The sequence below is a fragment of the Geospiza fortis genome, unplaced genomic scaffold (assembly GCF_000277835.1).
Source record: "Geospiza fortis unplaced genomic scaffold, GeoFor_1.0 scaffold27, whole genome shotgun sequence".
Lineage (NCBI taxonomy): Eukaryota > Metazoa > Chordata > Aves > Passeriformes > Thraupidae > Geospiza > Geospiza fortis.
The window spans coordinates 708,447-733,637 of NW_005054329.1; the positions used below are offsets into that span (position 1 = coordinate 708,447).

The 25,191-nt window shown below is 46.5% G+C and overlaps 1 protein-coding gene across 3 annotated transcripts in view; it reads left to right on the forward strand.

Annotated features, from left to right (window-relative positions):
- Positions 1 to 25,191, forward strand: part of MAPKAP1 (MAPK associated protein 1) — a 79,134-nt gene that overhangs the window by 32,416 nt on the left and 21,527 nt on the right. The window contains exons 7-9 of one of the 3 annotated variants that reach the window (XM_005421229.3): positions 2,351 to 2,527; positions 9,711 to 9,820; positions 24,165 to 24,272. In XM_005421229.3, coding sequence (XP_005421286.1) covers positions 2,351 to 2,527; positions 9,711 to 9,820; positions 24,165 to 24,272 — 395 coding nt within the window. The remainder of the gene's footprint in view (positions 1 to 2,350; positions 2,528 to 9,710; positions 9,821 to 24,164; positions 24,273 to 25,191) is intronic. The other 2 variants (XM_031057333.1, XM_005421230.2) reach the window with 2 other exon arrangements.

Sequence of the window (25,191 nt, forward strand, 5' to 3'; positions counted from 1 at the left end):
GGTGAGAGTGTGAAAAGACAAAATGGGGATCACTGTGGCACTGCACTAGAATCCATCTATAGAATGCCTCAGATGGGTATGCAAGGCATGCAGAGTGACAACTATACCTGCTAGTGACACTGTGAGAATAATGAGGAGGTTTTAGACTTTATAATTAGGAGAAACAACCCCTTCTGTCTTTAGGAAAAGAATACATTACTGCCTAATTCCTTTTCCTAAAAGATAGGTGTAAGAGTCTGAAGTGAATGAGTACTAGTTGACAGCTTTGAGAACATTCTGTATTCAATTAGGCTGCCTTTTTTATTGTAATTGTGTTGTATTTGTCTCTATTCAGTCTCTTGGTTCCAGGAACCATTGGCAGGGTTAGCAGCCCTGTCCCTGGCCTCCCACACATGGACCTGGGTTGTAACCCAGCATTTTCTTGCCAGCCCCTGACAGATGTGCTGGAATGATTCCACCTGCAAAAAATAAACAAAATCCCTTTCTAGGAAGAAATTAATAGTGAGATGCACAATTCAAATAGACTTGCTATTTTTAGAAGTGAGGAGTGAATCTCTCCTTTTTGTGCTGAACTTGTAAGTTCCCAGCTTCAATCTCCCTCAGCCTGGTGGAGGTTCAAAGTGCAGAACAGTTTTACTCACCGGATTTTCTGATTTTTTTTAACACATGGTGACAGAATCTGCTCAGGAAGGCAGCCCATGAGCGCAGACATCTGTAGCCCCTCTGTTCTGTGGGATGTGACCAGTGCTGTGTATTTCCCAGTGTTTGCTGGGACAGGAGCTGGTGGCACTGGGACCTGCTGGGTGTGTTCTGCTGCCCCGTGGCTGTGCCTTCTCCAGCTGGGGACACGGGCTGGGGGGACAGGGCACCGGGAGTGGCTCCCACTGCCAGAGGGCAGGGATGGGGGGGATTTTGGGAATTGGGAATTCCTGGCTGTGAGGCTGGGGAGGCCCTGGCACAGGATGCCCAGAGCAGCTGTGGCTGCTCCATCCCTGGAAGGGTCCAAGGCCAGAAAGTTTCTTTACTAGTATTTACAGAATTTCCGAAATTCAGAGTGGTGAATGTTGCTGAATTACCTTTGGTGAGCAAAACTGCAGCTTCCATTAACAGCAATGCATCATTATTCCCTGCTTTCTATAATAAATGTCTTAGTCACGACAAGATGCCTATAGATCACCTGGACTAAGCACTCTCAATAAAGCACAGTTGCAACCAAAGGTTTGTGAATTAATTGAGAAAATTGCAAATCAGGTAGTCAGTGAAATAATTCATTGTCACATCCAATCAATAAACTTTATAAATCAACTCATTTAATTCAAAAAATGATCTATATAGATCAAGCGACCAATTAAACAATTAGCATACACTTTACAATTAATTAATTTAAGCATCAATCATGCAATTAAAACTCCAAATTTAAACTGCAGAGTTTAGAAACACGCTGCCACATGCACCTCCAGCTTTACTGAGTGGCTGGGGAAAGGCCTGAGTGCTGGCAGGTTTACAGTCAGAAAGAATACTTATTTTCAGGTCAATAATTTAAACTGAAGTAACATTTGAAATAGATTTCAATGTTAGGAAATTATGATTAATACCTGTTTGGTAGCTATAAATAGTTGTTTCCCTCTGGGCTTTCATCTGTGGAAAGAAAGAGGCTCGGATCTTTATTTCTTTCACATTGTATCTGTTTCAGCTTTCTGTGTTAGTTCTGCTTGTTGGTGTTTATTAATTTGTGACTGCTTTTAGTGACTGAACTTAGGTATTTATAAAGGTAAGTTTTCTGCTAATCATTGCTATGTGTTGGACAGGTTTTTACTTTTCCCAGAGTTCATTACCCTGCTCACCTGCCCAAGAGCACTCTCTGCCTTTCCAGCCTACAGACACTAAACTTTCACAGTTGTTTGACCTGTGAAAAATCACAGACACCACCTGTTTGCCTTTAGCTCTGAAGTGTAGTCATCATATAAATAAATGAATTTTCACAAATGGAGAAATATCCTTCCTGCTTTATGAAGTCATGAAACTTTTATAGATTTTAGTGTATTTTAATCATTGTCAGGTGTTGTTTGTGGAGCAGTTAAGGATGAAGACTGCTGTGCTCTGAGGTTTGGGGTTTTTCCATGGCAGCAGGACACGTTGTGACCTCTGGGGACACGTTTGTGAGGTCTCATCATGCCATTTGAGGGCAGTGCAGGTGTCCCGTGCAGGTGTCCCCGTGCAGGTGTCCCTGTGCAGGTGTCCCTGTGTCCCGTGCAGGTGTCCCTGTGCAGGTGTCCCTGTGTCCTGTGCAGGTGTCCCGTGCAGGCGTGGTGCCACCCCAGGCTGTGCTGAGTGCAGCTCTCTGTTGCAGTGACAATGTCAGCGCCTACTGCCTGCACATCGCCGAGGACGACGGCGAGGTGGACACGGACTTCCCGCCCCTGGACTCCAACGAGCCCATCCACAAGTTTGGCTTCAGCACGCTGGCCCTGGTGGAGAAGTACTCGTCCCCGGGGCTGGCAGCCAAGCAGTCGCTCTTCGTGCGCATGTGAGTACCTGGCTGGGCACAGCCACCTCCCTCCTCCTCCTCCTCCTCCTCTGCCTCCCTGCTCCTGACTTCACCAACAGCCCGGGGCCACACCCCTTGGTGATGCTCGGCAGTGAAGTGGGTTTATAGACAAATAGTGGCAGTGTGGCTCAATAGCAGTGCCGTGGTTGAGGAGAGAAATGAGCAGTAACCAAGCACAGCAGCTGGAGAGGACTGGACATTCCCCTCCCGAGTGCAGAAGAGTTTGGTGAGGGTCACCCCACTCACCCCTGAGACCTCAGCTGTCTGACTTGTAGATCAAGAAGAATTTGCTGTGTCCTTATCAGTGAAGTAGGGATATATACTGTGCTTGATCACTTTTGTTTTTCCTTACTTGGAATGAAAAATCTCTGAAACCATCAGAAGGCCTTAATTACTAGAACAAAATGCCAGGAGCATAAGCCACTTCTTACGTGGGAAAAATATTTCATGTTTGGAGCTCTTGAAATGAAAATGCTAATAGGGTTTTCCTGGTTATTGGACATTACTTACATTTCTTAACACTACAGCTGCTTCTAGTTCTGAATAATCAGACTTTTTTTTAAAATCTGGCTTATTGAATTAGTTTTTATATTCTTTATTGTGTGCTGTGTTTCTTAGCGACGTTGCAAAGCATCCTACAGAAAGCCACTGTCAGAAATCCCACGTGTATTCCCAAAGGCCACATTCACTTTGTTCCCCTGCATCAGGGCACTGGGAAATAAAATATTCTGGCCCCAGTGTTCACAAGTAAGTTATTCAAGGCTGAGATGCTGGGCTGTGCTGCACTGTGGCCGTGGTGAGGAAGGGGAGGTCATTGTCAACAGACATCTCTAAATTGTTGCTGATTTCTCATCTGGATAAAGTGCCCTTCCCCAGCTGTCCCCCCAGAGCTGTCCTGGGTGCCTGAGCTGGGCTCAGTGCTCACTGCAGTGACCAGGTGTGGGTCAGGGGCTGGGCTGGCTGGCAGAGGTGGCACTGCCCTTCCCATGGTGGCCCAGAGACCTCAGCAGGGGCTGGGGCTGGCCAGCAGAGCTCTGCCTGCAGCAGGCAGCAGGAGAAGGGTCCAGCTGCAGGGCCTGCAGAAAAATGCAAAATCTTTTGGTTTACCATCATTTGTGCTGATGTGAGAAGCTTCCTTCTAGCTTGGAAGGTGCTGCTGAGGAGAAATAGGACAGCTGCATCATAAGCAGTGCTCTTCTGAAAGGGTCAGTTTGGTGGTGCCAGCGTTCACATTTTAATTTAAAATGGCTTGTGATTACTGTGTAAATAGCTAGGTTTAAATTAGAATTTTTAATGTGTCCCCTAGAATAAAGAATTACTTGATCATCACTTGATCAAAAGGTTGTTACCTCTGTGAGTTTACATGTGTGTGCTGTCTTATTTTTGTAGGGGTTTGCTGTAAATTCTGTCTTCTTCCTCCTCTGTCACCCTACCAGTGCATGTAATTGTGGTTTTATATTTTGCATCTCTTTTTTTTCCTCCTCGTGCTGAAGTACTTCAGCTGCTGCCATGTCAGCCTTGTGACTTGTAATGTTTATTAATATTGAATCACTGTTGAAAAATGTTGGTGCTTGTGAGGAGCTGCGTGCTGGAGCCGTGCTCCTCCTCGCGGGCTGAGCGCGGTGGGGCCTCGCCAGGGACCCCCCTTCTGCAGGACATGTTTGAGCAGAAACAGTTTGCAGAACTTTGTGCACTTCAACTCCTGCCAAGGCAAACTCTGAGCCACTCGAGTTAGTTGTGAATACCCAGAGGTGGTGGCTGGAAGTAGCCCGCAGTGCAGTTTATATTCCGAGCTGGATGTGAATGTCTTTGTGGCTGTACAGAGTAGTAAATAATTGAGTTTGATTAGGGAGAGGGACCTCATTATCCCCCCACCTGTGCCCAGCTGGTAGGGGAGGGTCGAAATGAAGCCATTAGCTGTCGCTCTTACTGGCATCTCAAAGAGCTCAAATACATCTGTGTCTTATTTTCTTTTCTGGCACAATCAGTCGAGCAAGCTAAGCAGGCATGACCGAATTTGGCAAGTTCCAAGGACTCTGGCAAAGTTACACAAGGAGAAGAAGGAGGGCAGTCGTTCTGGCTGCTCAGTGCCCATTAGTCTAGCGAGTTGTGTTTTTGGAAGGTGGCTGCTGTGGAAAGCAGAGCTTTGTCCAACACCAGGCACGGCACCCGCACACGGCCCCGCTCTCCGTCCAGGGGGTTTGTCAGGGAGAGGCCAACAAAGCACCACATCCATGGAAATACAGACTTCTAGAGGTGCTGAGGTCATACCTGAAAGGCTTAAAATAAATCTGTACCATCGTTAGGGCTTTTTCCCTTGGAAATTTTATTATTGGAACTTGACACACTCGATCTAATGGTGTTTCCAGGAGCTGTAGCTCAGCTGCCAGTTGGCACACAGAGGAAATTTGGCATGCAGTTCTTCTGCTCTGTAGCACTTTTTTCTGTTTTGATATTGTACTTAAATTGCTTTGACTATTATATACAAATTTTCAAAGCCATACCTGATAGTTTAAGGTTTGAAACCCTTTTAAAATACCAGACTTGCATTGTGCATTTGCAAATTCAGTTCAAAGCCCTGAAATGTGTTTTTTCTTGGACTCCAGCAGCAGTCCCCAAAAGGCCTGTTCCTGATTTGTACAGGGGGGTGGGCAATCTGCAAAGTACATTTTAGAATATTCATATCAAATTTAAGACAGTTAATGTGGGTGCAAAATTAAGAATGTGGCTCTCAGGATAGTGGAGAGGGAGGGGTAGGAGGGCATCAGAAAGCTTGATAGAGGGCTAAGGACTGTTACAGAGGTGTCAAAATGCAGCCAGTTAAACTCAATAGTGCACAAAGCTATGCGAGGCCAACCTGAGATGTACAAAAGCAGGTCATTTAGGCCCAGAATAAAAATCGTGGCTGATATTAGTTAGTCCAGTTCCTATCACTGTGCACTTTATCTTAAAAATTACTCAGCTTAAGGTAAGTCCATTGCATCAGCTGGGATTTTGAGTCTTAAGTCTGACATTGTGCTGATCAAGTGGAAATTGCTATTAGTCACTCCCAGGCACTTCCAGCCATGCCAGCTGGTTATGCAGTGAGCTTTAAGTGCTATAAATTCCACTTCTGGAAAGTAAATTCCACTTCTGTGTTAAGAAAAAAAAAAGAAAAAAATCCAAAATTTTAAAAATCGCTCTAAATTGGAAAGGAGCTTTTCAAAAAGTTCTCTTCTCATTCAGAGCAGAAACCCTTTGTCCTTCCAGCGTGGGTTGTTTTATTTTGTGACAAAAGGGTGACCCTGCCTGTTCCTGTGGCACCTCAGCACCACGAGGAGAGCTTCTGCCTGTGCTGCTGCTTCCCCTTCCCTCTCCTGAACCTTGCCACCCTGGCTCCAGCATGGAGGCTGTAAAAGAAGATGGAAAGCCAAGTTACTGCAGAATGATCACTATCATTAACATTCACGGGTGGTTCACTTATCATTCCTGACTGCACAGACATGGCAGCCGTTATGAAACGTCCACAGGTGTAGCACGATGATACATATTACATTGTGCCACAATGGATTTATGTATTCTGTAACAAAAGAAAAGTGTAATGAAAAAATACAGAAGGTAATCCTTTATTCCTCCACTGCACAATTTATCAGTAATGCCTGTGGATGATAAGTGCCAGGGATTTCCTTTGCTTGATTTAACCTTGTCACCCAGGTATGTTTTTGCAAAATGACAGAAAATACAAGCTAAGGAATTTCTTTGGCTTCCAATTTGCCAGCAGCACTTTTAATTGATTGACCAGCATCTGCTTGTCTGTCCTATTTGCAGTGTGTTGACCTAAAAGGAAGGTATCACACCTTAGCAGAGGGAGGTAAAACACATTGTTTGTGATTGCAATTAAGGATGAGCTGGGATTGGGCTGAGTGAGGACAGTCCATGCCCATGGCCAGGGCAGAGCACGCTGGGCACTGGGGAGCTGAGGTGGGTGTGTGTTTCTCCAGCCCAGCCTGCTGTGCTGTGGCCGCACCAGGCGGGGCTGTGCTGCCTTGGTGGTGCTCCAGAAGCTCCGGTGCCGAGCACAGCTCCAGGACACCTGGCAGCTTGTCCAGTGCCAGGACAAGGAGCAGTGGCCTTAAACTAAACCACAACAAGTTCCATCTCAAAGTGAGGAAGAACTTCTTTCCATGGAGGGTGGCAGAGCCCTGGAACAGCTGCCCAGGAGGGGCTGGAGTCTCCCTCTCTGGAGACATCCCAGACCCACCTGGCCAGGTTCCTGTGTCCCCTGCTCCGGGTGACCTGCCTGGGCAGGGGATTGGACAGGGGGATCTCAGAGGTCACTTCCCACCCCAGCTAATCTGTGATTCCACGGGGTTTCTCCTCTGGGCACAGAAACGTGCCCTGACTCTGGCCTGGCCCCAGCATGACGGCAGCAGCTCTTTGGTCTGGGCTTAAGTCCACCCTGGCTCAGATGTGTGGGGTTGCCGAGTGCTGCAATGTTGTTCTGACGTGGTGGTGCCTTGTGAGAGGGGAGCCAGGGCAGGGAGGGGAGCAGCTGCAGCAGGGTGGGGGTCCAGCCCCTCTGGCTCTGCTCCAGAGCAAACAGCCAAGAGTTTACAAAAGCGGGGCGCGCTCCGCGTCCCACCGCTCCTGCCAAGCACTCACTCGCGGCTCGCACACTAAATATAGCCAAACACACAGGCTTTCTTATTTTGCTTTGATCAGTAAAATAAACTTTCAAAGATTGTTCTGGGATGAGATCCAGCTTCTGAGGCAAAGAATGGCCGTGGCTCGGGCAGGGGTTAGTAATGGAGTGTCAGGGAAATCAGCCTGACAGTTCTCAGGCCAGCTGCTCAATGCAAAGAGCCGGCTGAGCCGGGCCAGCCCGGAACACGGGCGGGATCACAGCAGCCTGTGCTCTTCAGCAGCTGAAGTGTCAGGAACTGAGACAGAATCTTCCATTTTTGGGATGTTCCTGATCGTGGGAGTGTGAGCAGCCCTGAGATGGGGCCATCTGCCAATGGCCCCTCTGTGCCCAGTAGGAAGGGAGCTGCAGGCCCTCCTCTGTTTAGGGTGAACAATGTTGAAAAGCATTTTGTACAAAGGGGACAGTTGTGACTCCGGTTGTTTTGGCCATAGCAGGTTATGGAAGACTTCTGTTGCCTTTGCAATTTCTTTTTTCCCTGGAGTATTTTAATTTATTTCCCTGTACTTTGGTTGGAGTTTTCTGGAAAATTCCTGTAGGAATTGGAGAGCATCGTATTAGTTACCTGGAGGCACTAGGTGTTGTGATGGTCTGGTCCAGCATGGAGGGCTTTTCATGAAGCACTTCAATGAGAAACCTTGTGATGTTTAAATAGAAGCACAAAGGTAGTTTCCTTTTTGTGATTATAGCTGTAGAATAGGTTTTCCACTTTAAAGAATCCACTGAATCTTGCTCAGCAGGTCAGCTGGGACTGGAGCTGTGAGGCTTTTGGGAAGCGAGGAATTGGCCAGGTAAAGGGCAGGTGTGTAGTGCTCAGGCAGGTCATGGGGCTCCACAGCAGCTTCTAGGGAAATTTGCTCCTCAGTGAAGCGCTGGGGAAGATCTCTGCTCATTGCAGGCATTAGCCTCTGAGCCCTGGGGCTGTTCCCAGGACAGCAGTGTCACCTGCAGTGGCACTCCCTCCCTCAGCTCTGCTCCTGCTGCACTGAGCACGCGGCAGAAACAGAGGGAAAAGTAGATGCATGAAAAGATTGGGATTATTTGGTTTGAAGACGAGTAAGATAGAGTTATAAATAATAAATGGTCTGGAGAACATAAATTTGGGCTTTTAGGCAGTTTCATTTTGCCAGGAACAAAGGGAATTGAAAATGAAATTCAGATGAGACCAACGCAGAACCGAGGAGAGGGAAACGGCATCTCACACCAGCAAGGGGGGACAGGGGGACATGTCCTGAGCCCAGGCTTGGCTGCTGCTCCCAGGAGCACGAGTGGCCCCCAGGACACCGAGCTGTGACCAGCACGTGGCCAGGCAGGGGCTCCTGGCCCCTGGGTCACGCTGCAGTCAGTGCCCTGAGCAGTGAGTGGTGAGCGCTCTGTCCTGGCTGGGTCACCGTGAGCTGGGGATGCCGTGTCTGATGTGACCTGAGCTCCAGCCTCGTGTCCCAGCATTTGTGTTTCAAAGTGACATGTAATATGGGTTTGTTTTGCAGGATGTACTTGTGTTGCTTGGATTGCTTTTGCCTGCCAGTTGCTTTTAAAAATATTCCAGCTGTGCTGTTCATATAGAGCTGTACTCCCTGATTAAAATTCCTGGTTGCCAGATACAAGGCTCCTCCTCCTGCCCAAATAGCTTTGCAAACCAGTTTTTTCCATGCAGAGCAATCTCTCCAGTGGGAGCCTTCAGCTCTAGGATTTCCCTGGAACTGTCTGCAGTGACATCTACTGACATGAGCCGAGACTGACTGCGAGGGCTAAGGGGCAAAATTTACTGATCTGCTCAGTCAGAGTCTCTTCTACTATACTGTCATCTTCTCTGCTTCCCCAGGGGTGCCCCTCTCAATGTCTGTGAGCAGTATCCCCCACAGCTGTCCCCCTGCTCTTTGCAGTCCTTCCCCTGTGTGGCCTCTCCCATGGGTGATGGCCAGGACAAGGACCCACTGCCTTGGATCTTTCTGGGGGATTTTGTGCCATTGTGTTCACAAACACGTGTCCAAAGGAGCCCTGTTAGGCTGGGAATAATGCATTGAAGCAGTACCCTGATAGTGCTGCAAAGCTGCTGCCACTGAGGGGTGTGCTGCCCCTTGTCCCTAAGGGTTTGTTACGTGTGGGACATGGGTGAAAATGCCACTGCAAAGTGCTTTTCTGTTGTGTGCTGTAAAGCACAGACACGAGCTGAACAGAAGAGGAGCCCCCCAGGTACACTGGCTCATTTTTCTCTTCTAATGCTGAACGCTAAGTGATCAAAAATAACAATAAATTAGGAAAATCCTTTCACACCTTGTCTTAAATCTCAACCCATTTTGGCTGGTTTTGTCTCTGCCTTGCTCAGGCAGTTTGCTTGGTTTCTCCTTTTAACTTCCCTTTCCAGCCCAACTTCGTTAACCGTGTGCCTAACGAGTGCTTTGCTTGAAGCTAACGAGGGCTGCGGGGAGCTGCCAGTGATGATTGTTTTGTAAAACTGCATGTGCATCTGTCTTGCAGAAATGCTGCTCATGGATTCTCACTTATTCAGGTGGACAGTATGAAGGTCACCATGAAGGATATCTTACAAAAAGCCTTAAAGAGAAGGAAGGGATCACAGAGAGGCTCAGGTGGGTTATTTATCGTATTTTCTAGAGGGCAGGGTGTTTTCTCCACGAGTATATTTTATATCTCTTTTTAACTGTTGTGAACGTTGCTCAGGTTTTGGGGGGTTGTGTCCCAGCCCCACTCACAGCAGTTCTGTGCACAGGTCTGTGTTCTCCATGCTGGCACAAAGCTGGCAGTGCAGGAGCTGCATAATGTTTGCTGCAGAGCAGTATATCCATTCCTGCAAATATTTATTTATGATAACAAAGCCATTTGCATTCAAGACCAGTTCATGGTAATTTGGGATGATGGGTAGAAGTGCAGCAAGTCCAGCCCATGATAGACTTTGTATATATACTTCTAATTTATGTAAGAAAATTATGCTTAGTGCGATTTTAAATAATTTCAAGAATTCGTTGGTACTTGTAGTGAAAAATTTACTTTCTACAATGTTATCAAAATAGTACTGTTATAGTTAAGGCATATGAACACTTAAAAAAGGAAAATGTACAGTGCTCGTATTTCTATTTTAAACAATGTTTTTCTGGGGGGTAGATGTGCATTCACATATATGTTAGTGTATATATTTCAGAAGTATAAGGCTGAGAGATCTTTCCAGCAACAAGAAATAATTACTGAGAGAAATTGCACTGAGTCTTGTCACGCAACAAAGGAACTTTAATATAAACCCATCTATATAGTGGGAAAGATAAGGATCTTGTCTTTGTAAATGAATGAAACCTCCTTAAACACCCTCAGTTTTAACTATGGGAAAAGAAAATAAACCCCGTTCTCCTTAGAAAAAGTAGTTCAGTGCAGTTTTTAAATGCGTGTATAATCTGTCATGGATTTAATTAGCTATCTTCAGATGAGAGCTGAAGTTTTAATAAAAGTTAGAAGAGATAACACAGTGAAGGACACGGATGAGCTGTCTCAAGGCCATATTCCAAGGGAACGATAAGAGCTGTAAAAAATGGCAGAGAAGAGCAATTGAATGGAGCAATGAAAATCTGATTCTCGTAAAAAAAAAAAGGAGGGGGGAGGAGGAGAGGAGCAGTGCCGGGGGTGGAGAGGAGCCCCGGCAGCCTGCAGCAATTTGGAGGGTGGCCAGGAGCCATCGCTCAGGCCGGCTGCGGCGCCGCGCTCCAGATGTGCCAGCATCACCCGCGCCCTGCCAGCTGACTGCGCCGTGTGATAACCTGCTCTCTGGATGCCCATCGCTGGCCGCAGAGATAGAATTAAATGATGATGATCTTCCCACAAGTTGGGAGAGGAAACAATGCATATAAATCTTGATTTCATCTCAGCGTGAGAAGTCTTTATCCATCATCACTCATAATGAACAAGTCGTTAGCGGCGATGAATGGTGGTGGGGTTTTTTCAAACACCTCTTTTGTTCACTTTTTGGGTGACTTTTATTTATTTCCTGGGGTCAGATTTCCCTTCCCTGAAGGGAGGTTGCTAAAGGATTCACTTAGCTCAGTCTTTAAACTGCTTCCCCACTTCGTGTAACAGATGTTTTATTCTTTGTCCATTTGAAATTTGATTCTGCTTTGACTTTGTTATTTTTGCTCAGTAGTTTAGAGAAGGAAGGGACCTGGCATTTCTTCCTTCAGCTAATACATTCACCTCTGCTGCCTTGGCCCTCCTGCTCAGAACCCTTTTCAGGAACAGGGTACATAGGGATGTATCAGAATTTTTTATTGACATTAATTTAGCTTATCCAAACCTTTCCTTATTCCCAGTTACATCCCTCTCCCAAAATGTGGATGATCAGGCTTTAAGGAGGTGGGGGTGCTTAGGAAGGTCTTGCAGTTATCTTCAACGCAGCAGCAATTGTAGCTGTGTGCACAGAGGGGACCCTCTGGCTCCAGCCAGGCTGTGCCAGTCCCATCTGCCACGGGCTGGCCGTGCTGTGAGGGCAGGGAGAGCTCAGGATGCCACCACAGTGGGCACGGAGAGACTGGAGCAGGAGTAAAAGGAAAGATTCTGCCATCATTTCTCACCTACCCCCAGATCCCTCCCCATTGGAGAGGATGTGCCTCTCGCTGTCTCTGGGAGATGCAGGGATAAATGGAATTGCAGATCAGAGCATTAGCACTGCACAGGCCTGGGCCAGGGTGCTTCAGGTCATTATTAACCAGTGGATTAGGATGTCAAAGTTCTGAATAAAAGATAAGACATAATTTAGGAGAAACATTTCTCCTCATTCAGCAATGTTTCCTTTAAAGCTGATTGGTCTGATTTTTAAAAAGTCGTTACTAAAAATAGGCTGAACGTGTTTATTTAAAGTGTTTGGAATATTTTAATAAAACAGAAATGCCTGTGAGCTTTTCTGCCTGTCTCCAATGGTCCTCCAGATCAGCCTTTTCAGGACAGATGAATTTATTGTATTACAGCCTATGCTGTTGTCAAGTACTGGTAGAAGCAGTTCTTTCTGATCTGTTTTCACCACTGACTTACAGGACATTTTTCAGACTGGTCCTGAATTGGTAGGAAAATTCAAACCTGGGTTGGCTACTCTGGGTGAGGAAAATTTGAGGAATTCCTGTAGTACAATTGGGAAGGGTTTGTTCAGCATGACTAGGGCTAAAATGCTGGGCTAGTTTTCTCTAAATGCTTTGTTCAGCCAGTAAAGATTATTTGTTGCAGCAAAATACTGAGCAGTAGGAGACTGAAGTGGGCTAGAACCCTTTCTTCATTGAAAGGGGCCTGAAAAAACAGCAGCAATATTCTGACTGTGCCTAGCTCTATTTAGATAAAATTATTGCAAACTGTTCAAACTATTTCACCTTCCTTGCAATTCTTCTTTCTTAGTGTCTCAGGGCTTTTGACATATGAACTCTGACCATTTTTAAATAATAATACTTGAGCCAGCCAAGGGGAAGTGCAGGTGGTGAAGTAACTGGGTGTGTTGTAGGTGAGAGAGCCTGGCCCCGAGTCCTCTCCTGGAGGACGTGGTTGTCCTGCAGCAGGACTGTGGGACCTGGTGACCTGTCCCACCACAGGCACCCACGGGGGGTTAATGGGAACGCTGCATCATCTCCTGCCACGTGCCCAAGTCACCAACTGGGAGAAGCACAGGAATGGCTGCAAGTTAGGAAAAAGCCTGTAACAACCAGTCAGTGCTGCATACTGGAGAAGATAAATCTGCAGAGGAAATCGTTGAGGCAGATGTTTAATTAGTTGGAGCCAGGCTGGATAAATCAGGATAGGAGCTGTCTATGCAGATATGCCGGTGTGCCTTCCCTTCCTCTGGGCTGGTGTCACTGCCTTTAAAAACAAACTGTTCTTTCTGCTGAGGAGAGAAGCAGCAGAAGGAGTCGTACAGCCTCTCCCTTACTGTAATGGATTCCCCTGTGTACACTCATAAAATAGAAAATGTAATTGATGTTTTCTTATGGTAATGAAAACTAACGAAGTCGAATACTTTATCATCAATTTGTTTAACCTATTGCGTGCTCAGCAGCGTGTATTGCACAGGCATATTTCATGGGAGGGCTGGAAATAAAACTGCAGTTCTGGGATGAGCTTCTAGGGGAGACTGGTCTAATCCAGGATGGGCCACCTTGAGGGTGCTCAGAGGCATTGCTTGTGCAAGAGGGTTTTCTGAAAATAGCTCAGATGGGAGAGAAAGAGCCAAGGATGGGCACAGAGAGGGGAGCTGGAATCTCCATCAGCCACGGGGACCTGGCTGGGCACAGCTCAGGCACTGGGATAACAACCCTTGGAGAACACTCGTGTCCAGAGGTAGTTTAAGGATTGTTTTGTATAATCCTGCCATGCCAACATCTCCTTTCTTTGTGCACTTCAGCAGCTGATGGTGTAAATATAAAATCTCTCTGCAGTGTGGCAGATCTGCAGAAAAGAACTCACATGCTGGAGATTGGGAGCATAAGAACTTCCTGTTCTGCTTGAATTTATCAGTAAAAATGTCAGATACCGTGCTGTCTGGATTTTGAGCAGCTCTAATAACCAGGTCCTGAAAATCTGTTTTAGAAGGTGAGATTTGGGTGTTTTAGTACTTGGGATAATTCTGCTCCCCAGAGATCAGTTAGCATTAACTTCTGGAGCAGGTAGCTGTTGGGCATGCTTGAAATCCCACCCTTGGGCTTGGCAGAGGAAGCTTTGCAGGTCGTAGAGATCAGGTTGCAGAACTGTAAAACACCATTACCCCTAGAACTTGATTTGCTTTACTGGGAAGTGATTTTCCTGCTCGGTCAGTCTGGTGTGTGTTTCTGCTGGTCTTACTTTCACCAGTACTCATGTGTTACCCCATTAACATGTAAGAAATCCGGGTTGTGGTAGGTGTGCACTTTAAATCCTGCTTTGTTAGGGAGGCTCAGAGGGACCAAGGCAGGCACAGTGCTTCCAAGGTGGAAGGCACAGCCCATGCTGTGATCCCAGGGCTCAGCTGGGGCTGGGGCTCACAGCAGCCCACAGTGTGCAGCAGGCAAGGAGATCTTATCAGGCTTTTTATATCTGCACCAAAGCCTGCACTCAATATTGCCTACAAAATATGTTTGCATGGATTACGATTTTAAGAACATAAGAAAGATGGTGAGTTCATCCTTGATACTTCATGTATCTTGATGCCATGGTGATTCTCAAATTAAATATGTGCAGGAACTATATGTACACTTGGAAGCCATCTCCCTGCCTGTGAGCTGTCTCGTTCCTGCTGCTCTTCCACAAACACATTCCCTGGGACGCCAGTTGCCTTCTCCTCCAGAGCTCAGCTGAATGGACTATAAATACTAATGTAAAGTAAATAACAATGCAGAGAGAATGTGTGCAGAGGCTTTGTTTTCAAACAAATTAAGCATCGATGTCAGTATATAAAAACCAAATGTTCTTAGAAGGAGATGAGAGACAAAACTAAACAACATAAAATGCTGAAATGTTGGAATAATCCTGCCTGCTCCTGGTCCGTGTCAGCCTCTCTTCATCTGAAATTTCTAGTGAACAGAGAAGTCTCCTCTGATTAATCTTGTCTGATTTCAAGTAGAAATTCTTTGCAGGGTGAACATGCTACTGATTATTATTTAATAGCTGCCTCCGACTGCAAACATCCCCCGACCAGAAAGGCTCAGTCCTTTTAAGAACAAAATGCTCTACAAGTTTAATTGTTATAAACAAAACCTTCTGCCAACATTGCACAGACGTGACCTGTATTTTCCGTAGGTTAGAGGGAGAGTTATTAGCTCAGTGTTCTGTGAGTTTGGAGAAAGATTAATACTTTTTCAATAAATGAAAACAGCTGCTTTGCAATAACATTCAAGTCCCTAACAGCTGTCAACCAGTGCTTTTTGCATTCTTTAAAATGTGTAAAGTGACCAAAAATAGTTTAAAATAATCTTCCTGGTCTGTTTAAGTGTATTATTTCACTGCCACAGGAAGCTGAATAATAAGAAAAGAGAAAGATGCAAGAAACAGGCGTAGGACTTAAAGATAAAAGCCTCCATATCATATTTTAGTCTGTACACCAGAATCAGAGGAATTACAGCTGCCAAGGCCAGGGAAAGGAGCCTATTCCAGCCCTGGTTCCTGGGAGCACAGTCTGTTACAGAGCCAGGTTTTGTGGTGGTTGATTATTGCCATGGTTTGGATTTGTTCACACAAAGTTCAGGTTACCCTCAGAACCTGGAGACTCTCACATGAAGAGTTCTGCCTGGGGCTCATCTTTGTTTGAGGAGCAGCTGGGGAGGAGAGCTCTGAGTTGTGTTTGAAAATTCGGTTTCTGACGTGTCAGTGTCAGCACCACATTTAATGTCAAATTTCGTGACTTAAATGTTGTAAAGCAGCTGCTAGAGGAGCTGTGAGCCTTGCTGGGATTTTCCTTCCTCATCCTACCTTGTTGGTGGGAGAGTAGGACAAAAGATGTCTGTAAAGGGAGGTTTGTGTGTATTTTGATTGCACATATATGTATTTATTTATACATTTTAAAAAAGGAGAATTAAAAAGATAAACTATGTAAAGCTGCAGCCCTGTGGATTAAAGCACTTCTAACAGATGAACTACAGTTAGAATAAACTGTCATTAAAGTTTGATACTGTCATGGAATGATGGTAACTGAGGAGTTTAAATTTAAAAGTAAATATGTTCGAGTAGGCGATGCATATGTTTGCTCTGACTCTTTCTGGGATGGAAGCCCCAGCATCTGTGACAGTGAAAAGCCAATTAATTTGTGTTTCCTTGTGTTCACACTCGTGCTTTTCTGCTTAATGGTAGTTGTGAGTGGCTCTGGCTCCGAGTGCTTTGTTTTGGATCATTACAGCAGCCCTGCAGAGCCCGGTGCAGGGTACGAGCAGCTCTACCTGCAAACCCCTCTGCCCTGCCTGCAAACCCCTCAGGCCTCCCTGCAAACCCCTCTGCCCTGCCTGCAAACCCCTCTGTCCTGCCTGCAAACCCCTCAGGGGTCCCTGCAAACCCCTCTGCCCTGCCTGCAAACCCCTCTGTCCTACCTGCAAACCCCTCTGCCCTGCCTGCAAACCCCTCAGGGGTCCCTGCAAACCCCTCTGCCCTGCCTGCAAACCCCTCAGGGGTCCCTGCAAACCCCTCAGGGATCCCTGCAAGGACCTCAGGGATCCCTGCTGCTGCCAGGGGGCTCTGCCTTACCCAGGCACGGCTGTGCTGGCATTCCCAGGGCTGTGCTGGCATTCCCAGGGCTGGATTCACTCAGCACCAGTGCCAGCATTCCCAGGGCTGGGCTTGGCTCCCCTCGCCACTCCTGAGCAGGGCTGATGTGGGAAGGGCACAGCTGCTCCCTGCCCGGTTCTGGGGGGGTTCCCTGGAGCAGGGCGAGCCCCTGGGTGCAGAGAGGGCTGATGGAGCTGCTGGGAATGATTTCCTCCTGCCCGAGCCCGGCTCAGCTCTGCAGCAGGATGATTTATTTCTCCCACACCCCCTTTCCCTCTCCCCAGCCCGTGATGCTGAGCAGACCCCGGTGTGTTGGTGTCCGGGGACCAGCTCACGGGGAATACAGTGTGTGAATAGTTGGTCAGAGCAGCAGTGCCTAGTTAGCCCTGTGCCTTGGGCTGGTGAGGGGCTGCGCACCAGCCCAGGAGAATTGTTCATGCCCAGCCTCCAAAATGAAGGTGAAATATTGAACAGTTTTGGATCTGTTGGTATTGAATCCATGTGGTTACTGGTTCTTCTGGATTGGTAATAATGCTGTAATTTTGTGATTTTTTAATGTGACATGTTAGCTGTGCAGCTCAGCGTTTGGGTGACTGAGATTTTGTGTTTGTCTCACCCACTGTGATGAACAGAGGCTGTGCTGGTCCCTGGTACCTTCATGGGAGCAGCTGCTCCCTGCTGTGTGTTCCTGACCCTCGAGTGCACTGTGGTTGTGCTGCCCAAAACTGCAGAACAATCGCTGGTGCCTTCATAGCCAGGGAAAAGCACCTTTGTCCTTGAGAATCCCGGCAGTGGCGAGCCCTGGTGCTGGTCAGCCAGGAGTGCCCACCTGGGCTGGCCCCAGGACGGTGCCTTGGGGACAATTCCAGACACCGGTGGGGCCAGACTGAGAGCGGGGCAGCTGCAGAGTTTAAAATAAAATCTCTGTGTTGGATTTCTGCTGTAGGTGCTTTACATTATAGATCAAACACGATGATTTTGTCTCGGCTTTTTTTAGAGCTGCACATTGCTGATGCAAAAAGGTAGCAATTAAGTAAAACCCTTCTGTTGAGCTGTGCACAGCCCAGGTTGCTGCTGGCCGTGCTGCATATTTGCTGTTCCCCGGAAAAGCAATCCAGAAATGAAGTGTTTGTTTCTTTTTAAGGGGCTTTTGACTAAATTCTTTAATTTCACTGGCTGTCAAGGTAGTGTTAAGTAAAATAGGTTTGAACTGCTGTAGTTTTTGTGTACTGGACTAGATGTCAGAAACCTTTGCCATCACTGGAAATTCTGTCACTCTGGATTTACTATCTGTTTCCCACAGCTGAATTCCTGAGCAGTGTGATTTAACACCTTGGCTCTCCATCAACCAGGCCTGGCATTTATTTGAATGCATTACACCACTGGTTTCCATAAACTATTTTACAATTGTTTCATATAAATGACTGTTTATTTCTACAAAAACCATCTGTATTTCTGTGGAGAGCGGCAGATAACTGTGTGTAAAATTCAGTAATGTCACAACAGTGCAAGTTAAGGAAAAACAGATTGGGCTAAAAAAAACCTCTTGTGCTTGTGCATAATGTTAAAAGTTTGTTTTCACTATTTAAATATCTTTATTTATTAACCAGTATTTGCATTTGTAATGATAAAATCTTTATTCCACTTCAGAGGTGTTGAGGGGCTTTGGGGATTTTTAGCGGATAAACAGATTTAAGACGTCCTCGCAGCAGCAGGATTGGAGATGTAAACATTCTGCTCTGCAGCCAGTTCCTCTCTCACTGTTTACATATTTTCTGTTGTTTTATTGTCATTGCCAAGCACACAATGGAATCCTGCCCCTTCTGTCATGTTCTGGGAAGGCTCCTGAGCCCTCTCCCTGTCCCCACTTTCTCTGCTCTCCGCCGTGCGCTGACCCTGCTCCTCCCTCTGCCCTTTTGGTGATGGCCCCGTGCCCGTGCCCTGGCCCAGGGCCGTGTCCAGCATCCATGGGGAGCCAGGGTTCCCCAGGCCTCCCCAGGGACGAGGAGCTGCCTCGATTTCCCTCCTCCCAGCCAGCACCCAAGGAGCCTCCACACTGAGCTATTTTAATTCCTCCATCTGCTGCCCATGTGGTGGCAGAGGGAACACTGGAATCCAGCAGTCTTACACTTAGCACGACTGATACTTTCTGACAGACTATTTGAAATGATAGAAATACATAAATCTCCTCTTTTTTATGACCTTGTAATAGCTGCAACATATTTCCAGCAAATATTTTCTATAGCAATAATAAAAAAGCGATAACAAAAAAATAAATATAAATATAGTTTAAACTCAAGCGGAATCGTGCTTTCAAAGCCCAGGGATGGAGCAGCAAAGCAATAAATCACAAATCCTTGTGAAAGGAGGGACTTGAAATGGAAAGTCCCACAGACATCAGTGTTAAGTGTTTATCAACAGGGGTTTTTGACTGCTCTGCTGCCTTCTGCCTGTGCTCAGTTCCCTTTTGCTTGTTCCCTCCTGCCCAGTGTCTGTCACCGTGGCTGCTGGGCTGTGGCTGCCTAACTGCCCACATTTCTGATCTTTTCTTTCTTTTTTTCTTTGTTATTTTTTCTTTCCCTTTGTGATTTCCTTTGTCCACAGAAGCTGTGGCTGCCCTGGCAGTGCCCAAGGCCGGGTTGAGCAGGGCTTGGAGCAGCCTGGGGCAGGGAAGGTGTCCCTGAACGGCAGGGAAAGGGACTGGAGGAGGTTCCCTGAGCCATTCCATGGTGCTTGCAAAGCCCTGTGAGCAGGAGCAGTGTCTGGGCGTGCTGGAGCTCAGGGTGGAGATGCTGCCCCACGAGCACCATGCGTAAGGTGCTGCTCACACCAGCTGCTCTCAGGTGTGGGAGGTGGCAGGGCTCTGTGGAAGGAGCTCAAGGACAGACAGGTTTTCCTGGGCGTTCTCACCAGGCAAACTGAAATTGTAACAGGAGCCCCTAGCAAAGAGCAGGGTTAATGGATGACATGTGAGCAAATGCAGCATACAGGGGCATGGCTTTGGCAGAGCAGGCTGTGCTCCAGCAGGCTGAGAGGGAGCCAGAGACCATCTGAAAGGGATGGTGGGTTTGCCATGGCACGCTTAGATTTCCAAAAAAGATCTGACAAAGGCTCATAAAGCAATTAAGCTGTCACAGGATGAGAAGGAGGATCCTCACATGGATTAATAATTGATTAAAAGACAGGAAACAAAGAATAGGAATAATGGCCCTTGGTGATTAGTAACTAGGTTACTGGTGGAGCTCCAGTGGAACTGGTGGAACCTGGCATTGTTCCTTAATGTGGGGCATGGAAAGGATGTGAATGCTGATGTGACAAAATGCCCTGTTGATACAAAAGAGGTAAGAATGGTGCAAATAAAAGCTGTCTGTGAAGCACTGCAGAGGTATCCACAGTGCTGAGTGACAGGACAATAAAACGAGAGAGGGAAGTCAGTGTCAATGAGTACAAAATAATATACATGGTGAAAAGCAACTGTAACTATATGTGTACAATGATGGGCTCTAATTACCTTCCATCAGTCAGGAAAAGTATCCAGCATCACCACAGTAGTTCTCTGAACACTTCAGCTCCGTGTAGGAGCAGGCAGAAAGACAAATGGAACATCAGGAACTGAGTCCATAAATCCCAACGTACCCACGTCTTAATTGCTGTATTTTGTCTCAAAAAAGAGAAGTGAAGAGATGCAGAAAGGGATGAGTATGGAAATGGATCAGGCACATGAAATGAGGAGCAGATGCTGAGGAGTGAAGGGCTTTTCTGGTGTGGAAAAAGCACAACTGGGTATGAGGGGTGTCTATGAAGTGCAGGTGATGGGGACAGTGGATTGGGAAGGTTTTATCCTGGTAGTTCAGAGGCAGGAGCTGCTCACCCCAAACACTGGGGTGGCAATGGCTCATTGGAACAAGAGGAACACTCTTCCTCACTCAATGTAATTAATTCACGAGGTAAATATCATGGAAATGGGAAATTCAAAAGTGTTTTGGACAAATGCATGGACTGTAAAGGGAACAGAAACAGCTGATGTAGCACAGGTGGAACTGGGGTGTTGGTGTGGATTATGGGAGCTCTTGAAGGTGAAGAGAGGATATACAGGCATAGGGATGTGTTTTGTTGCAGAGACCAATGCTGTAAAATATAGCCTCAGTTTTCAACAGTTTGGGTGTTTTTGTTGATACTGGTCTTTTTTGTTTAGGTTTGACGACTCCACAAACATTAAATATTCTTTCTGTAATCCTTATTTCGCCCTAGTAACTAGTTTGGAGATGGAGGGGGTTTAGTAGGGTTTTGTTTAAAGCCTGGTTCCCTGTTGTAGTGTTAGTATTGTTTATTGTGCAGATTCACCCCTGACCGTGGCATTCTTCATTGCTATTGAAAGTTAATGGGGGAAAAATTGCATTCCAAACATTTGAACCCGTAGTAGCCATGGCTGAACTTAGTTGATCTCTGGTGATCGGTTCAATTTAGTTACGATTTTTAGCCATTAGGCTGGGGCTGAATGATGGTGATTTGGTTGAGGCCAAATGTCTGCAGAAAATTGGCTGTTTGATAAGAGCCCTGTTATCAGAGGGGGATACTTTCTCATTTACATTTAGATGAGTATTGATTATTTATTTACTCAGAGAAGTGAGATTCGTTCCCAATCTTATCTCTCTAGTCTCTGCTTGTCAGCAGAAAGAGAGAGAGAGCTCCTGACAACAGCCCAAGATAACAGCACTTTGTAGTGGAGATAAAAGTTGGAATGGGCCTTTTTCTAGTCTTGACTGAAAGGATAAGTTTTAAAAATTAGAACTGATGGGTCGTGCTTTCAAAAGCCCTTTCTGAAAGCTTTGCAGCTTAAATGGCAACAGAATTGGTTTGTTGGTATGCGGGTGGCTGTTCCCTTCTGCAAGGGGGACCCTTAATTTGATTACAGGGTGGGATTCTTCCCAGGCACCTTTGTGTGCTCATAGGGAACTGTGGGTCTTGGGGTCTTGTTTTTAATTCCTGATGAACATTCCTGTCTCTAAAGGGGTGTCTTGAACTAGCCAGGTGGGTATCTGTGGGCAGGATCCGTGGTGAGAGTGGTTCCACAGGGATTCAGCTGGAAGGGATGTGTGGGATGGAGGATCACTCACCCCAGGAGGGGTGTGGAGCCCTGGGAGCTGCCAGCAGCAGGAAAGCTTGGCTTGGGACACTGGCCAGGACAGTCCGTGCCAGGATTTTAAAGGTTTATTTTACAACTGCGTTGAACATTTGCATGAGATTACAGAAATCCATAAAATCCATCTTTGGTATTGCCACTTGAAAATTTGTTGAAATTCACAGAGCAGGATTCCATTAGGGGACCATTAAATTATCCAATATTCCTACTACAGTGACATCATTTGAACTTGTGAGAGAAGCCTGATAGTAAAACTCCTCCACAGACTCAGCCTAATGTTCTTCATCTGTTGGCAAGCAGAGGTCATGTAAATGTGGACAGATATTTAAAGCATAATTGAAGATTAGATTCTCTCTGAAAATCCATTTGCACTTTTTTATTCATTTCTCAGTATTTACTTTTTTATTAATTTCTCAGTATTTTCTGGTTTTAGGGAGTTATCCATGAGGCAGGTTGACCTGGTTCCTGCTCTGGAGCTCTATTTCCCTGCTTTCTTAGCAGAGTTAATACGGGCTTGACACAAACTGGGTAAAACAATTTATCTGATCATGGGCTTCTCCAGCTGCTCCAGGTAGAAATGACCCTGAGGCACTGCAGGGTGTGTTGGGGGGTGATCCCTGATGGCTCTCCTCAGGGTTCAGCAGCATGGGGACTGGTTCTGATGGGGGTGATGTTTTTGGCGTGGATCCAGCTGGTGGAATCAGATCCTCACAGAGGGACCATGAACCCTGCCTACCTTTGCCCCTTCCACTGTGTCAGGGTTTGCCCCAATTGAGCAGGGCTTTGGGACTGGGTACCAACAGCACAGATGTTCAGATCTGTGCCAGCAGTGCCCTTGGATGTAGCTCAGGAATCTCTGGAAGGTGCTTGGGATGAACAGACAAAGCCATTGGGTTTTGCTGTCACTAGTCCTGTTCTTAAACCTACACCAGATTTTGAATCCAAATTGATTTACTGCTTTGAGATTTGTTTCAATTCAGTATATTTTGCTTCTGCCTAACAAGCAGGCCTCTGTTTATCTAATTTATTTTAAATTTAAATAGTTAATCACATTTGCAGTAGCCGGGAGAGGAGCAGTGTTGGCGCTGGGTGTGTTTGCCTTTCTTTGTGCTGCGTGCTTTGCCCTGCTGGCGCTTGGGCAGCTCCTCATGCCCCCACTGGCTGTGCTGGGCAGGGCGGGAGCCCCCTGTGCCCTGCAGAAAGCCTGGCACCTCACCTGCTCTGAGTGGCACTGGGAATGAGGAGAGTCCCCAGTGCTCCACCCGGGGAGGGAACACGCCCAGCCAGGCAGCGAGTGCCTCCCGTGGCTGTGGGGAGATGGAACGAGCAGCTGTAATTGAAATTCTGCTGTAGTAAATTTAAAATTAATTGGCCAACAAATTCCATTCCTCAGGCATGCCATCTGAGGCTGAAAGACTTAATTTTTTTATGTATTTTAAATATTGCATCATATATATATGCTCGTAATTCAAAGTCAGCAAACAGAAATCTTTTAAGTAGTGGTGAAGAGGGAACAGATTTTGTTATTTCAGTTCTAGGTTTTTTGTTACTTTGAGACCTGGTTAAAGAGGCTTTGAATCACTTAGGATTTTTCAGGTATCTGTTCAGGTTGTTTTACTGGATTATGGAAAATTATTGTTTATGGAAAATACACAGCTGAGAACTTGGTGCACACTTCAGCTCTCAGGTGTGAGCAGGAGTGGTGTGAGGACAGGAGGGCTTTGGCCCCACCAGCTCCTGCCCTTGGAAGGGGCTTTTCTTCTTCTGGGTCCCACGTGGAACTTGGTGCACTTGGGTCTGCCCCCACCCTGCCAGGGCCTCTCCCAACCACTGTCAGGACAGCAGGGCTGGAGCTGGCTCAGGGGCTTCACCTGGAATTGGGTCAGTGTCCTGGTTTTGTTCCAGTTAAGCCATGCAGTTTAAGGACCCATTCAACTAGAAGATTTTTTTAAATGGCCTAGATCTTGTAAAAACAATTTTTTATACATTTTCTGTAGTTGTAAAACAGCTTTTTAAGTGGTATTGTCCTTACTTGGGGATTTGGTTGGGGGAGAAAGAAGCTGGCACCTGAACCTTCAAGATCTACTGTTAAAACGTGAAAAGAATTCATTCAAAGCAGCACATCTGTCCCTCTGTGTGATGCAGTCCACAAGGAAGGGCTGATTTCCTTCCCTGGTGCTTCCAGTGCTCTGTGCAGGCAAGAGGGATGGGCAGCAGGGAGCAAACACTAGGGGCTTCTTCACTCAGGAAAGATGCCCAAAAATGCCCCCAGGGCATACAGTGAGGTCTGAGGGGCTTTCCCACTCCAGGCAGGGGCTTGGTGCAGCCTCACCTGTGCAGGGGCAAGGTGGGAGTGTTGGACAGGGCTTTGGCAGGTCAGGGACAGCTGGGGACAGTGGAATGTGCTGTTTCCTTCCACACCATCCTCCAGCTGCTGACAGGGCCCTTCCTTTGGCAAGGGGCTCTGGGACATCAACACCCACCTGCTGTGCTCCTGGGCTGCCAGTAACCTCGTGTGAGTTGAACGTGCTAAGCCATCACTTTGTTAGAAAACAGATGATTTTACAAGTTACTTTATGTTGCAGGTCCTCAGTATCGGCTGGAGAAGCAGAGTGAACCTAATGTCCCAGTAGATTTAGACTGTACCTTGGAGAGCCAGAGCACTTTGGAATTCTGCCTTGTCCGGGAGAACAGTATGTTTCCCCTTTTCACTTTTGCTCTTGTAAACTGCTTAAACTCACATAAGTTATGTATTTTGGAACACAAGCTGTACTGTCTGGGCAAGTACGTTTTGACGAGACTCTCTGTCCCGAGGCACTTCTCCGTGGTGCCAAAACAATATTCCAGAGGGAAATGATGGATTTCATACCTTTAGTAAATAGTCTGCATCCTGTTTATCACTTCATGATTAATCTTTTGCTGTTAAACTGTTCTGTAAAGTTATGACCAACCCTGAAAAACACGAAATATGAACCTGTCTGCGCTGCAGACGTTGCTCAGTGAGTCGAGGGGTTGGTCTGCAGGGTGTTGTGCCCTGTCAGTGTGGCTGTCAGAGGCACTGGGGGTTTCTAATACAATTTAAAGGAATTAGTCATGCAGAAGTAACTGCAGCAGTTTGATGATTTTTGAAGTGCCAGACAAATAATCTTCTCTCCAGCTCTGCTCAAGTATTTTTATTCTATTACTGTTTTAATGATCCTAATATTTATTTCCTGATTTATTTCTTTACTTGAAACAATAAGAAACTTTTAAAAAAGACATTTAACATTGGTTTGTGTTTGTTCCCCATGGAGTTTTGATCCATTTTTCATTCTTTACAGCAGCCATGCTCTCAGGTTTGGTGTTCTTTCGTTCCATTTTGTGTAAAAATGTTGATTGTACTAGTGAGTAAAGCCACTCAGCCAAGAACACTGCACACAGACATTGTAAGAGCCTGCTTCAAGCAGTGGAAGAGTTTGTTCCTTCTGTGCAAAGGTTAAACCTTTCAACTGGTGCTTTTTGGGCACAGCAATTGTATCTGATCCCAGCATGGCAGCAGAGCATCCCCAGAGCAGCCCTGGGTGCCGCACAAGGGAGAGGAGCAGCCTGAGCTCCCAGTGCTGCTGGGGCTGG